Source organism: Chaetodon trifascialis, chromosome 10 (genome assembly GCF_039877785.1).
Source record: "Chaetodon trifascialis isolate fChaTrf1 chromosome 10, fChaTrf1.hap1, whole genome shotgun sequence".
Lineage (NCBI taxonomy): Eukaryota > Metazoa > Chordata > Actinopteri > Chaetodontiformes > Chaetodontidae > Chaetodon > Chaetodon trifascialis.
In genome coordinates, this window is record NC_092065.1 from 7,071,854 (window position 1) to 7,088,167 (window position 16,314).

At 41.9% G+C, this 16,314-nt stretch overlaps 1 protein-coding gene across 2 annotated transcripts in view; it reads left to right on the forward strand.

Moving 5' to 3' along the window:
* The window catches only part of plxnb2b (plexin b2b), a 124,201-nt gene that overhangs the window by 75,236 nt on the left and 32,651 nt on the right, over positions 1–16,314 (forward strand). For both annotated transcript variants that reach the window (XM_070972790.1, XM_070972791.1), the window contains 12 exons: positions 2,583–3,712; positions 4,723–4,911; positions 5,049–5,174; positions 6,766–6,866; positions 8,466–8,592; positions 9,155–9,314; positions 10,669–10,780; positions 11,311–11,422; positions 11,796–11,897; positions 12,980–13,075; positions 13,694–13,781; positions 15,303–15,481. In XM_070972790.1, coding sequence (XP_070828891.1) covers positions 2,585–3,712; positions 4,723–4,911; positions 5,049–5,174; positions 6,766–6,866; positions 8,466–8,592; positions 9,155–9,314; positions 10,669–10,780; positions 11,311–11,422; positions 11,796–11,897; positions 12,980–13,075; positions 13,694–13,781; positions 15,303–15,481 — 2,520 coding nt within the window. In that variant the 5' untranslated portion in view covers positions 2,583–2,584. The remainder of the gene's footprint in view (positions 1–2,582; positions 3,713–4,722; positions 4,912–5,048; positions 5,175–6,765; positions 6,867–8,465; positions 8,593–9,154; positions 9,315–10,668; positions 10,781–11,310; positions 11,423–11,795; positions 11,898–12,979; positions 13,076–13,693; positions 13,782–15,302; positions 15,482–16,314) is intronic.

Genomic DNA, 16,314 nt, shown 5'->3' on the forward strand with positions numbered 1-16,314 from the left:
ATAAAGATGTAAGTCAGTGCTGCTCATATCTCAAATTTCACACCCTCAGTGCTCTTTGGAAGTGTCAAACAATGAGCACAAAAATTACATGTCACTTATCACAAGCAGTACATTCAAGCGTTCATTGTATTGTGGCTTACACTGATTTCTTTTTTTTTTTTTTTTCATTTGTGCCTTCAGCAGAAGTCCAACTGCATTCTAGCTCCAACGTCTTACAAGTAGTTGCCAAAAGGCAGACCTGCCCTACGTCAGGCTTTATGAAGCTCACTTTTACAGAGCAAACCTCCTTAAACCGACACTGCCTCAGAGACGTGTTCATTTATTTCTGTGATCATTTTAAAGGCCATTTTTCTGTCGCTCTGTGAACTTTTTGCAATCCGCCACGACTCTTTGTCAGCGCAGCTGGACTGTGTTTTGTTTATGCTGTCAACATTTTGAGGCTGCAGGAACATTTTGCAGCTCATGCAGTTTTTGTGATGCCTCTTTGAAAACTCAAGCATAAAAGTGAGCTATTGTGGCGCTTCATAAAGCTGACACATGCTTGTAATTGTCACTCAACCTTTGCTGGTGGATCTGTCTTTGTAATTGAAGTTTTGTCACTTTACAGCTGAAATTTTTGTTCAGTTTATTTTGTCCACCCCTGCAGTGTGCATCTAAACTCTTTTTTTTGTTTCCACATCTTCATTAAATCTTTACTAATTGCTGACTACCCCTCCCTCTCAATTAAAGCTGTAAAAACCAACCTCACACATTTCTGTCCTGCACAGACAGAAATTTTATTGCACCATTTCAATTTTAATTGAAATATTTAAGGCTATGAATTGAAAAGGGCAGGATACATTTACGCACTGAAATTGGTTGGGGGTCTGGCGGGGTAGGACTGAGGTAGTAAATGTGAAGAAAAATAAAATCAAATTGAGTAGTGGGCACTTAAATGCAAATCAGAGTTGCCAGTGAAATTAACAGGTCCCCCCTGGGCACATGTCTAATCAGTGGTCTCCCCACTTAGTCCAGTGAGGGAAAGCAAGTTAACATAATAAAACAGAGCTTTCTGGAAGTTTCATCAGGGGTCTTTCAGTTTGACAAATGTGCCTGTGGACTTGACTCACAAAGTGGAATAAGAGGGAGGATGCTATCGAGAGCGCGAGCTGGAAACCACACGCAAACATAGACGCACATTTGCTGTGTGGGCAATAGCTGCTTCAAAGCCACCTGCAGTTCCATATTTACCACAGCCTGGGCAAACAGCAGTGAGCGAGGACTCCACAGGCACCTGCTGTTAGCCAGTACATGATGCTGTCGTATTTTACAGGGATATTGTGTGATCATGTTTCCTGACACAAAACGGTGTAGTTCCTGAAAGCATTGTGCTTAGAGGTGTTGTTGAAGGGGAAAAGAAAGCAAAGTGCAAATGAAGTTGGAACAGATCCAAGCTTTTCAAATAGGATTTGATCGTGTTATGGTTTGAGATCTAGCTCTCGGCCTTAATCTTTCTTTACCCCCACACAGAGCAGTTTTATTTTCTCACCAGCGATCATTTCTGATATTAAGTCAATTAAATCCAAAATAACACGGCCTTTATAGAACTGGAGCAGGAAGTTGAGTCATATGTAAACAGCTACATTACACACCCTTAGCTTCAGGCAGCTTTTTTTAGTAGTTTTACCCAATAACCTAAATCTCTATCTTGATATGCTTCTTATGTGTCACTCTTAAAGGATCAGTACACCCAAACTGCAAAAAACAAATATGTTTTCTCACTTTTACCCTTTGTCTTGTAGCCATGCAAATTTGTCCAAGTTTATAGATATCCACCTCTCCGATTTCTGCATCAGAGATGAAGATGAATGGAATTTTATTTCTGGTGCTTAAAGAATTTAAAAATGGCAGTTATTGCAGAGACAAATAATCTCAAATCCTGGCCAGAAAAAGCCAGATGATCTGCATGGCTACATACAACTAATGCAACTAATGCTAAAGGTACCTGAGGGAACGTGTTGTAAATTTAGCCACATTTTGGAAAATACACATTCATTTTCTTGTTGAGAGTTAGATGATAAGATCAATACCACTCTCATACTTGTGCTGTAAATATGAATCTGGAGGGAGGAGATGGTTAGCTTAGCTTAGCAAAGAGACTGGAGACGGGTAGACAGGAAGTCTGCCTCTCTCCAAAGGTTAAAGCATATGTCTCTAAAGCTCACTCATTAACATCACTAATATTGATTTCTTGTTTGTTTTATCTGTACAAAAAGTGAAAAGGGCTCTTAGCTGAGCTAACCGCCTCCTGACCCCATTTCAATAAGGTACATTGAGTTTCACATGTAACCCTCAAACAAAAGCTGATAAAGTTCTTCTCTAAAATGTCAAACTATTCCTTAAACCTTTGTTATTGGGTTGTCTCACTACAGTCTCGGTCCACATGAATATTAGGTTTCATGTGTGAGTGTGTGTTTCGGGCTGCACATTAACCACGCACCCACTCTACACTGCAGTCTGGAGTTGCAGAGGGTAAATGTACATTTACGTGTGCATTTAACTGCATTAATAATTAAACGCCTCTCCCTTTCTGGTCTCCCCAGAGATGGCGAGCTGGGTCTCCCTCCTCCTCCTTCTCATCTGCAAGTCAGTCGCACGAGCCCAGGAGGAGAGCAACAACATCCCCATCCTGGAGTTCACCTCTGAGACCACCATTAACAATGTGGTCCAGGACCCCCAGACCGGACGCATCTATCTGGGGGCGGTCAACACCATCTTCCAGCTGGGACCGTCGCTCCACCTGCAGGCTCGCACTGAGACGGGACCAAAAGAGGACGCCCGCACCTGTACGCCTCCTGCTTCTGCATGCCAGGACACGAAGCCCATGCCCAACCTCAACAAGCTTCTGCTGGTCCATCCGTCCAACGGTACCCTCATAGTCTGCGGTAGCCGCTACAGGGGCATCTGCTCCCTCCTCAACCTGACCAATGTGGAACAGCAGCTGTATTACAGTGACAGTAAAGGAGAGAGGACTTACGTTGCTAGCATAGAGGATACGGTGAACGTGGTGGGCGTCATGTCCACCTACTCAAAAGATGGGCACACCTTCAGTGTGTTTCTTGTTGGGAAAGGCTACGGAAGCCTGGACAGCACAAAACTCATCAGCACCCGAATCCTTCAGGACTTCCGTGATTGGGTTGTGTTTGAGAGCATCATTGAGGCATCAACAGTACAGACGACGCCATTTGTTCCCAAGTACCTGCATGACTTCCGCCTTGCCTTCAAAGAGGAGGGCTTTGTTTATTTCCTCTTTTCACGAACACTCGATGGTACAGATAATAAGAATCTGACCTTTGTGTCTCGTCTTTGCGAAGACGACCATCATTACTATTCCCACACTGAGCTCCAGTTAAACTGCGGCCCAAATAACCGTTACAATAAAGTCCAAGCCGCGTATGTGGCTTCTCCAGGAAAAGAGCTTGCCCGGTTCATGACCGAATCAGGTACGTATGGGAAGGTCGACTCCTGGAACAAAGTCCTGTTCATGGTGGCGAGTCCAGATGACGATGACAACGACTCAGCTCTCTGCATGTACCCACTGAACTCCATCAATGAGCGGCTGAGGGATATCATCAGCGCCTGCTACAGCGACTCAGGCAAGATTTCCGGGTTTCCTGCTGTGGACATCCCCTATTCGTCTAAAACTGACGAATTCTGCACATCCAAAATTGCAGTAAGTGCCTGTGTCGTGTCAGCCGATTGAAGTTTTAAAAAGTCTGTTTGAAATAAATGAGTGGCGCATGTTTTGAAGAATTCCTTTTGCAGTAATCAATAATGCATAGATGTGTCACTCTTGGCTTTAATGTCTCAGTGTTTACTTTGTTCTCGTATGCTTTTGTATTGTTCTGTCTTAAGCTCCCGTTCTGCCTCGCACATTTTCCCTCCTTCCATGTCTCTTTATCCAATTCCCTCAACTCATCCAGAATAAAACCATAAAGCAGTCTTAGACAAATAGTGTCTCATGGGCCAAATCAGAATCTGTACCAAGAATTGTTTTCCTCTTCATAGTTGACATCAAAACTTTGACATGATTTCTCAAAAAAACTGCTGTAGATATCAATGTAAATACAAGGCTCATGTAAATTCTGATAAATAGGACTTTGTAACATGTAATACATAAAGAGACGCATGTTACTGTGGTAATTGTGCCAGGCTATTTGAACGGAACATAATGAGATAAATAATATTAATAGGAATAATTTAACATGCGTCATTTAAATGAAGAACATAGCCCTTGACTTCAAACAGTTTCAATTTCACAGATTTGTGTAAATGTAAATAGGTGTCACTCCAACAGAAAAAAACTACAATATCAGCAATATGTTCGTTCAGACAGAAATGAAGCTGGCCACTGTTCATAATGTGTGAACATTACCTAACAATTAAAGCTCTCATAGTGCAACACAGAACATATATTTGCATGTATGAGTCATTTCTTTGCTAAATGAGAGGTTAGCAGAAGCTACTGCTGTTATTCCAAACTTGTGAAAGATGAAAATTCCTGTTTTCATAACCTGTTTATGACAAAATGACCAAGCAAGACGTATTGAAAACATTTAGACCACTGCATGTGCAAAAACGCTTGCCTTGGTTCAGTCTAAAGGGGTTTTGATTCCCACGTTCGGTTGGATTTCAGGGCACACAGTGTGTCACCATCCACCATCCTTTTTTTTTCCTTTACAGAAGGACACATTGGAGAACTTCAAGTGTGGTGGAGACTTTCTGCCTTCCCCTCTGGCCAGCAAGCCGAGATTCGCCTTAAAGGCAGATGCAGTGTTGACCAAGTCAGGTCTTCTGACCTCCGTGGCCGTCGCTGTGGAGAACGACCACACCATCGCCTTCTTGGGGAACAGCCAGGGGGAAGTCTTCAAGGTGCAGTTGTCTTCCAATCTGTTGCTTCTCTCCTCTTTTTCCCTTAGAGTTTTCACCTGTGGGAGGAAAGATATTGCAAAGAACTACAGATAAAACCACATGTCTGACAGGGTTACTTTATTCTGTTTTCTGTCCAGGTACACCTGACCACTGAGCCATATGTGTACAGCAAGGCTCCTGGTGACACCATGGGAGAGAAGGTCAATAAGAACCTTTTCTTTGACTTCAGTCAGAGCCACCTCTACATTACCACTGAGAAAAAGGTGTGTATGTCAGGAGCCCTTCTGTAGCACATAACATCTGTTTATATAGCACATATATCTATATATGATGTGTCTATACAGGACACGTTCAGGTGCAATACAGTACAGAAGGTTTTTCCGTGTTTTGAGCTCAGAGCCAAACTGTATCGATTCAGACTGAAGCGTATCTGTTTTGTCAAATGTTTGTGAGACAAATGAGTGAAAAATGCAACCACTATTGGCAATTTCATCACGGGAAGACAGTATTAGACACATACTTTATGACTAGTTTTCACCACAAATTAACAATCCTTCTGTCAGAGAATAGAGAATGCAAATAGCTCAAGTTTTAGTCGATCAAAGGTTAAATGCCCAGTGTTACTCTGCGATCTCAGTATATGAATCACAAGGTAAACTGCTGCTGACTGCTAAGAATTCACAACATCGCTATATGTGCATGACTGAATCTACTGCACATGATGCTGGGTACAATCAGTGGAGGAAGAAGCATTCAGATCTTTTAGTTAAGTAAAAACAGAAATACCAAAATGCCGTTTGTGGGCCAAGAAATCCGAGTCACGGGGCGGACACAAAAGTTATATTTTGCACTGTTACCATTGGAAGCGTTTGGCCCTTGCAGAATAAATGGCATCAATCTTAAAGTCCACTAGATGGCAGTAAAGTTCAGTAGCGACAAAGAATAGCCAGTTGTAGAAATACGATGACTCCATATGACAGTACACGTTCACGAGTACCAGTAATCCTCTGAGAAACTAAGATGTTACTATGGAAATATAAATATGCAAATATCGTGCAGCTAATTATACTCTTACTAACATCAGAATGTGAGTCGTCTGCAGTAAACTCCACCAGAGACATGAGGAAAAACGTGCGAACTTTACGTCTCATGAAAACAAGCAGAAGTTGTCGTTAATAGCAAGCTGCCGCATTCATGATGTTGTTTTAATCTAAGCATTTGATGTTTGTACCTTTGTACATGACAGTAATGTGTTTTCTGATTTTCACAAATTTATGTTAAATATGTAATTATTTCCACTCAAGAAGTCCACAATAGATGCACAGATAATGACGCTTTGACATATTCTATATGACTAATAGTTCTGGAAATATATACAGACTTTTATGGTGGTTGCACTTGCAGATTTGCATGGCAGAGGTCTGCATTCTCCAGTGCTCCTCTGCCATTATCATAGGTTACATTATCAGGCTATTATTGCAAATGCATTCACATGTAAGCAGCAGTTTAATGTCGTTGTGTCGAATTTTATGAGATGATTGTACCATATGTGGCCTCATAATGGGACTGAATTGTAATTTAATATAATTTCATTCATCCTGATTGAATCACTGAACAATACATTTTAAGTAGACTGAACATTTATCATATAGACAGAGGGAGTTGTTTTAATGATCAAACGTGGGGAGCAGACATGAGAAACCATGTGCTGTGACAGAAATTGTTTTGCTTCCAGTCTGCACAAATGCAACAAACCCAGGAACATATGTAGCCATACTTTAAATGCTTCATATTTTGTGCAGTATCTCCCCGAAGGTGCACTGTCTGATCATATTTCATGTTGTAATGCTCCAGATCACCAAGGTGCCGGTACAGACGTGCCTCCAAAAGAAAGACTGCCATTCTTGCGTGGACCTGAAAGACCCTTACTGTGGATGGTGTGTCCTGGAGGGCAGGTGTGGATTTCTCTCGCGTGCGCGCGCGCACACACACGCACGCACACACGCACGCACGCACGCACGCACGCACGCACACACACACACACACACACACACACATTCATAGATGCACTTATAAATGCATGCACACAGCAACAGACTAACACAAACACCCACACATGCACTTCCATCTGTAAAACACAGCAGGGTATTTGTTCAGTGTTTTATTGCAGACACTTTTAGCACCCTTCGGTGTTTATATTCCATCTCCTGTTGTCCGTGAAGCCGTAAGGAATTAAAGCTGTTTGTCAGCCTCATGCAGGGAAGGCAGTCTGTGCAATTTACTCTCATCAGCCTATATTTATCAGGGTCTAGAGGGTAGAAAGGGCACAATGTATCGTGCATTTTACAGGGATGTGATCAGGAACAAGAAAAAAGCAGAAAAACAGCTGTGTCCCTCTGAAAGTTGTTGATGCTTTTATTCAGAAATGCTGCACACACGCATTGGCGCTTCAACAATTCATCAACTGACAGGAAGTTAATCAGCAACTATTTTGATCATCAGTTAATTTTCTCAGTCATTTTTCAAACAACAAATCTAATGGTTCCAGCTTCTCAAATGTGATATTTCTGCTGTGCATCTTCATCTGACGTTATAGTAATTTAAGTATCTTTGAACAAGAACAAGACATTTATTGACAACACCTCAAGTCCTGAGACTGTGATAGACATTTTTCTCTGTTTTCTGATGTTTCACTGACAAGATGATTTATCAATCAATCAAGAAAATACTTGTATGATTAATAGATTAGTTTGTTTGTTTTTCTCTCTTCACTTCTACTGCTTAAAAATAATGTTGTCCCTATCTGAGACTTATTTTCCTGATGACTCATTTACATATTTCTGGTCATATACAATGATCATAACTTCACAGAGCCCAAAGCGACATCCTTAAACTGCTTAAATCCTTAAACTGCCAGAACATATTCTATTCGCTCACACTATATACGATGAAGACAAGCAGCAAATCGTCACATATGAGACGCTGAAGCCAGCAGATATTTGGCTTTTTTCCATTAAACTTCATAGAAGCAGTTAATTGATTACCAAAATAGTTGGTTAATTTTCTTTGAATGGACTAATCAGTTAATTTGCAGCTCAAATTAATCTATCACTAAATCTGTGAAATGTCAGAAAATACTAAAAAATGTATTTCACAGTTTCTTGAAGCCCAAGTTATTAATTGCTTGTTTTACTCAACTAACAGTCCAAAACCTAAATAAGACAACTGATTACTGAAATGTGGAATGATTATAAATGTAGTACCTTTCATGTCTAAGCTGTTGCTCCTTTTACACTGCAAAACCAGCTACCAATAAGGATTTAGTTTTTCATATCTATATTAAACTGAATCTTGAAAATCTGCAGCGCCTCTGTTTGAAGTCACTCGGGCATGTGGTTGTTATTCACAAAAGCACATTGAAAATCCGTTAGAGTCCATAGCCATTGTTTTTTTTTGGGGGGGGGGGGGGGGGGGGGGGGGTTCGAGGCCTTGTGAAAGTGTTTAGGGGTTTGTGGAGCAGAGGCTGATGGGAGTTGTTCATCCTCCTTCTGAAGGTGTACCAGGAGGTCTGAGTGCCGACGGGCAGAGGAGAAGAATGGCTGGCTGTGGAGCCCCAGGCAGCAGTGTGTCAAGATTGTCTCCTTCTATCCACCGAACCTTTCCTGTAAAAAGACTCAGAAGGTACAGCGCTGCTCTCTTCTCACACTTTCTTGTACATTCCATCCTTTTGTTCTCTGCTCTTCTTTCTGCCTCTCTCACTCTGCAGAACACAACCCCACTTACATGCACGTCTCACAAACATTCACAGCGAGTAATAAACTGTTTCCATTGTGAACCAGAGACCCTGGGCTCTATATCGATCCATCCAGAAAACTCCAAACTGGCTTATTATAACCGACCTGGTTGATTGTGTTCACAGCCTGAAGATGGAGAGCTTCCCTTGTGCGTTCTCTCTCAAGTTGCTCTTTTTTTCATTCCTTCCTGACTGCTTCCCTCTCTCTCTGACCCACTCTTGTATTTCCATCAACAGCACCTGTCCTTCTTTCTTGTTCTCAATCTCCAGCCATTTAAAGAAAACCGTTTTTGTATTGTAACTTCACCCATGCACCGTGTTTAAATTCATTCCTCTACTCTGTGTACAGCTCAGTGTGAACTGACATTGCTCAGCCAAGCAGGTCACATGCAATAACCCTCTCTATGAAAAACTCACTTCCAATTCTTGTAAATATTTTTTTATTTTCAGGTGAAGATCAACATCCCATCCCTTCCCACAATCGGGCCCTCAGACCATCTGCACTGCACCATCCAATCTTTCCAGAGTGAGGGCACCATGTCTGACTCTGGTCAGGTCTCCTGCGATCTGCCCAACCCTTCACTCATACCACAAACACCCGAGGACCAAGGTATGGCCTTTATAATTAACCTGCTATCTTTTATTACATCCTTTCAAGGCGAAGGTCTGTAAGCAATCACCAATGGGCAAAGCAGCAAAGCACAGGGGCCCAAACAGCCACAGTTCACTGCATGCTACTTGATTTTGGTCACTTAATTAATTGTGTTATTTGTTGGGGAAATGGCGCCGGTCCGGCCTTTATTAGCTTATTTTGTGGCCATGTCCTGTAGAGGTAGCCTTTGTCAAAATGTAGTTTTACAGGCTTTATTATCTGGATTTATACTGTTTAAACAAGGGGGTTATTATTCCAGTATTATTCCAGCAGAGGAGTCTGTGTTTTATAGCAGAGCTGGGCCACCTTGCCTAAAACAAAGACCACCTTTGCTAACATCATAAAAATGAATACATTTTACAAAATGAAACATCAAACTTCAGGATGCCATATATTTACTGAATGCCATATATTTACTGCATTCGGCTTTTGTTTAGGCAATCAAATAATTAGTAGTCATAGGGGACCAACAGCATTTCTTTTTGCCCCTGGGTTCCCAACAAGTTAATCTTGCAATAATTAGAGCTTTTTTCTTGCCATGCTAGCAGCATGCCTCTAAGGATGTCAGCTGGTCAGTCTGTCCACTGCTTTGGACCAGACTGAAGTATTTTAGTGAGATTTTGTGCAGACAGTCATGGTGCCCAGAGGATGAATCCTACTCACTTTGGTGATCCTCTGACTCCTCCTCCAGCATCACCATTGGGTTGACATATGTGGTTTTGACTGAAATGTTTCAACAATTATTACACTCACTGCACGCAGCCATGTCCCTCTCAGGATTAATTGTTGTAGGACAAAATATACATTTTTCCAAAACTCTTTACTCTTTATGTTTTGGTTTATACCAAATACCTGCAGAACTGAAGACGTTCCCATCAGGCTTGGCTGTGCTTTGCATTTTGTGCGAATGAGCAAATGCTGAACACTTGAAGATGGTGAACTTGGCAGACATTAACTTCTAAACATGATCGTGTTAGCTGTGAGCATGTTAACATGGCAATGTTAGCATTTTAGCTCAAAGTGCTGCTGCCCAAGTACAGCTTTACAGAGCCACAAGAATTTAGTCTTGTTAAATTAATACATTAATACATAATTAGTATAAAGGTATTTGAGGGCATGCTCTGTCACAAATTATTTAAGGTCATGTCTTGTTTTATCTTCAAATGCATAAATCACATTGTGAACTGTGCAAGTCTTGAATATTCAGGATAATTCCCAAAGACACCATTCTCATTCTTACATGTGTCAAACTTGTATCCCCCCCCAACAGCTAGTGCAGCAAGTTTTAACCCTCCGTTTGCTGTGTCCTCAGACTTTGTGGCCGTGGCGGTCAAGATTTTCGTCAACAAGACCGTGGAGCTGGCCACACGGGAGTTCAAGTTCTATAACTGTGCCGCCACAGTGAGGAAATCTGAAAACACACCGTGAGTCAGAATCTTAATCTATCAGTTCTGCTCTGTCACTCACTGAAAATACACAGTGACACTGAACACAGCATCAACTGACAACCTTGATGTGAATGTATCACCGTGCACGAACAGATGAGAGATCAAGGCTCTGTTTGTAAATTGTGATGCATGGTAGTTTTGAATGCACTTCTTGCATTTTCTCTCCTCCGTTTATTACCAAGCCGAGGAAATTGCCTCAGTTTCCTATTCATTAATCAAAAAATGAAAGTCAATCTTGCCATTTTTCCCCCCTCCTTATTTTTTTCTTCATTTCTTTCATGCCAAGGAATGTGTGATGAACGAGCTTTGCTTATGTGAAGTTGCAGAGATCCATTTCGTTGTCAGCAACATGGATTTTTGTGCCGGACGCTCTTTGATGAGTTTGCATGTTTTTAGATTCTGTTTGTGTGTGCTTTCTGTGTGTGTGCGCTCCTGCTTAATTATGTGTGTGAAAGTAGTTTATTGCCTTTGGTGTTTATCTGTCTCATTTCTGCGCACGTTTTCAGGTGCATGTCGTGTGTGGCCAGTCCGTGGGGCTGTCAGTGGAATACACATGACCACACCTGCAGCGACACGGACGACAGTGTGATGGGCTCTAACATCATCCGGCACCGTCAGGTGTGTATTCTCAAGGGTCAACACATCAGTGGCATGCCGAGGAGTTTCATCTCTGTCAGTATGTGTTTGATAAATGCTGGAAAAAGTGTAGCAGAAGTTTCAAGAGATGCATCAAATCACCACGCATGACACGGCGCCTGAGAAATCCAAATTTCTCCTGAAAATTAATAAAAAACTCAAATCCCGGTATCAGCTGGCACCATCTTGCATGACAAATATTGTAGGGTGGAGGATATCAATTTACAAGTCAGCAGATGGTTCAGAGATACACTTATCTGTCGCTGCAGATGAGGGTGTCCGTTAAGTGGTTGGCATATTTAAAATGTAAATGATTAAAAGTGGGAGCATCTGATTTGTTTTGATGCCTTCTCAGGGAGCCAAGTGTCCTCAGTTTGAGAATCCAGATCCTGTGCTGATCCCTGTGGGCTACAAGACTCGCATCAGCTTCGAGGGGATCAATTTGGACCTCTACCAGGTAAAGTGGCACAGACACAGAATTTAAAGCACTTCTGTAAAACCAGGCAGCACTTTGAAACACTTCTTGAGTACACTATTAGGACCACAGTCAACCTAATTGGTCGCAGTTTTTAGCTGGTGCATAAATTGATTCTCCCATCTCAGAAGAGCTGCTCACACACTGACAAAAAGTCACTCTTCAGATGCAGAAAGAATTATTTTATCACATATGTGAAAGGTGACAATTTTGTAAAAGATTTGGTCGTGGGGCCATAATCAAAAAAACATGTAATGGTCATGAATAGACAATCAGACAAACAGCAAGGACCAATCAGGAGATAGGACATAAGAGGCAGAAGCTGTGGCCACATGACCTACAAGGATACCAGAATGAGTACACAGATAATGTATGCGTACACCCACGCGTCCCTGCATATGAGTTTTTAACTATATGCAGATGTATGTATATACAGCAAAAACTAAAAGCAACAGTAGGACAGGCTGGCGTGCATTAATCACTGAATGGATAACAGCAAGCCATTAAGGACAGCTCCTCATTAAGACCTTCTGGATGCCGTGTTCTTGAATCGAAAATCAATTTGCTTTCCGATTTAAGTCGCGTCTGATCACCACCTCTGCGTGCTTTTTAATTCCTTGGATTTCACGCAATGAAAGCTCTGACACTTTGAAATGTCTCGTATCTTCATATGATTTCTGTAAATGACACTTTTGTCTTGTAAAACAAGTGTCCTCACAGGTCTCCTTGTTTTTAGCTGGTGTATATATTAAAGCTCTCATAGGTGTGAGATAAGGTAAATTATGGCCACAGATGTACGGCTAAAGCACTCCCTGATGCTTTACGTTTTGCTTGTACTGTGACTTGCAAATGTTTTCTTGCATGCTGAGCAGCTGCGAGAACAAGAAAAGAAGCAAGTCATCCCATCCAAACTTCTCTGGCTGAGAACAGAGGTGCTGGAAGAGTCTGCAGTACAAGATAGTCTTTCACATTTCTTGCTCTATTGTGAGGCGGAAAAAAAAGAGTATTCAGCAAGTACATAAATGAACACACTGTTTCTTGTTTTTATTTGTCCGTCTCTCCAGGGTCGTGTTTTCACCATCGGCACCGAGCTGATGAGAAATGTGGAAGAAGAGGTCAATTTTGAGGATGGGCCGTTTTACACCTTCAGTGGCTTCAATGTGAGTACAGCCTCGACTGTGTCTCTGCATTAACACCGATCTGCTGATTTTGTCCCTTTACTACGTTTGTTCAGATGGCTTCTGACAATTTTCCCTCCACTCAGCACAGATCCTTGAATTGAGGCTGATTTGTGGCTGATTATTATTAAGATGCAATGTAGAACAACCCTGAAACAAAGTGAAATATATTGTAGAGTGCCACTTGAATTCAAAATGTTCGATACTGATTGAGTCTGTTCGCTAACTTCCTGTCTATGTACACACTTTATGTTCCTTATAGAACAAGTCCCCCTTGTGGTTTGCACAGCCCCTTTGATGTTCTCTAGCTCCCTCTAATGGACAGACTCTCCTCACTGGAGTTATTTTAGCTCCTTCTCCACATTGTGAATTCGGTAATTGGGAAACTCAAGCAGTACCTGGCCCCCAGCTATGTTCTTTTCTAACATTGATTTCTTCAGCTGAAAATCTGCCAGACTGGGTCCTGCTTACCACCCCCCGTGCCCCCCCCCCCTTTCTTGGCGTGAGGGAGCGGCAGCCCACACTGTTTGCCGAGAAGAGCTTAAGTGCCATTAATCACTGGATTCTGAATTAATAATTCATTTTCTTCCAATTTCTTAGTTTTCTTACGATAAGTCACCAGAGACCAATGTTCTCTTCTACGTGAAGGACAAGGAGTCAGGCAAGAAGATGGACAGCACGCTGAATGGTACGCACACACTCACATTTTAATGTGGAGTTCAGATTATTTATAATGCCCTGTGTGTATACTTCTAGTCCCAGTGTGGGCCCTCCATTAGATCTGAGGTGGCTGCCTTTAATCTGCCATTGAAAATTGAAAAGAAAATTAATTGGCAGTGACTGTATCATCACACAGGTTTTGACAGAACATGAAGGATTCAGACGCATTCATAACAAGTGATTGTTAGGCCTGTTTTACATTTTCTTTGTTGTGCAAATTGGAATTATCAGACACAAACACAGACATCTCATCATCACACACATACTGTATACGCTGACATTACATATACAAGGGTGTAGGTTTGCTGTCAGAAGTGAGGAGGCACACTGAGCTAAAGACGAGAAAATACGCACTTGCTTTTCTGAATGCTTTCCATAATAATGGTACTAAGGCAAAAAGTAGAAATGCAGCACTAACCCCAGTTATGTGTTTACTTGAGACCTGATACTTTATGATAAAGTTCCGCATCTTCGCTACAAAGAGCATTCTGTGTCACTGCCTTATCTTTTATTGATTCTAGCATCTTTTTAGAAAAATAATGCCCATAAATAAAACCAGGCCACTGATCAAATCGTAACATGCAGAGAAAGTAAAAGTCCTTTTTCAGCTGAGTAATATCTGCAGTCTTCCTCACAGGCTGCTCACAGATTAACTACCTCTACCAATAATGTAGGGCAGACTGTATGTAGCCTGTGAGGCAAACCCAGGACAAAGGAGTCCACAGAGCTCTTGCTGCTGCACATTAAAACAGTATAGCACCAATTTAGCATTGCACTTTTATAAGAGTGTCCTTCTCACACTGGAGCATTTTAAAAAAAGGGGATCAAAATCAATGCAGCAGAGCCAGAGGTATCGTCTTTATTATCCCCACATTCTTCAATACCTGGTGCCTACATTACCCACATGATCACCACAGCAGTTAAATTTGGGTGTGTTATGCTGTATGCTGTAGCAGCTAATGTAGCCTCTAGTCGCTAGCCTCAAGCAGAGATGAGGAGCAGGCTGCAGGTCTGGTCAGCTCACATCTTTCTAACTCCACACCTCCAGAGTTCTTACATTTCCAAACAACGCCGCCATCGACGCTGCCTCGAGTGACATCAGCTGAGGCCATTTGTCAGACTTCGCTTTGCTCACTCTGAAGCCGTAAAAGGCGTTATACAAGTTTTTTCACATATGCTGTAGTACTCCCCAAGACCCGTAAACAGACTTTGATGTGTGAAATCAGTGGAGTTGCACTGTAAGCATACTGCTTTTAGGACACACACTGATAATTGAGCATGAGTCAGACAAACAAATCAACATTTTTTTTAAAAAATCTGCTCTCTCAGCAGGATCATGGTGGTTGAACAGTAAGAGGGTAATGATCAGAGAGGTATTCAACAAGGACACTGAACAGAGGCTGTAGAAACAAGACCTTTTTGAACTTAAAGTAAATTAATACATAATAATAATAATAACATAATGGGATTTTCGGGTTTCTCTCTGCAGTCACCCTGTACAACTGCTCCATGGGGAGGGAGGACTGCAGTCTTTGCAAGAACGCCGACCCAAAGTACCGGTGTGTGTGGTGTGCCAAGCAGAAGGCATGTGTGTACGAGAAGTTGTGCAACCAGCAGGGGTCCGAGGATCCTTACAACACCGAGTGCCCCGACCCCCAGATCACTGATGTGAGTAGTTCAAATGCTGTCATTTGGTTGCACTGAACTTTGAACTGGAAAGGTGTACTAAAGGCTTGTGATTAGCACTGAACAGACAATGACTTTGCTGATTGGATTATTGATTGGAGCGCTTTACAGGCCGTGTTGTTTTTTCTGACGACGGAGGAGTTGAAAGTCTGCCTCTCCTTGAGGGCACGTTGAGCTGATCTGCAGCACATCTCGACTGAATCAATTCTGTCTTTGCTCGCTTAATTGTCAGTGCCTTATTGTCATTGACAAAAATCCATCAGTGACTGTGTTGATGTCAATCAACAGTGGTTATAACCATACATGCTATGGCCTGAACGATAGATCAGCCGATAAAGGTAAAACAGTTCTGTGTGTGTAGGTGAGATGTTTCAGTCTGTCCTCTGCTTTGGTCCAGATTTGAACACTATCCAGTGGAATACCGTGACATTTTGTACAGACATTCAAGGTCCCCAGAGGATTAATCATCCTTACTTAAGTAATCCCCTGACTTTTCCTCTAGTGCCACCGTGAGGTTGACATTTCTAGTTTTTATTGGCATGTCTTAATAACTGCTGGATGTAATTGGTACACATTTTGGTGTTGACATTCATGTCTGCGTCTGGATGAAATATAATAACTTCCCTGATTTGTCAGTTTATGATGCTAATTAGCAAATGTTAACATGCTAGCATGCTACACCAAGATGGTGGACATTTATTATCAGCATGTTGGCATAGTACTTGTAAGCATGTTGCTATGCTATGGTGTTAGCATTTTGCTCAAAGGACTGCTGTTCATAAATACAGCCTCACAGAGCTGCGCTGTCTAGTTTC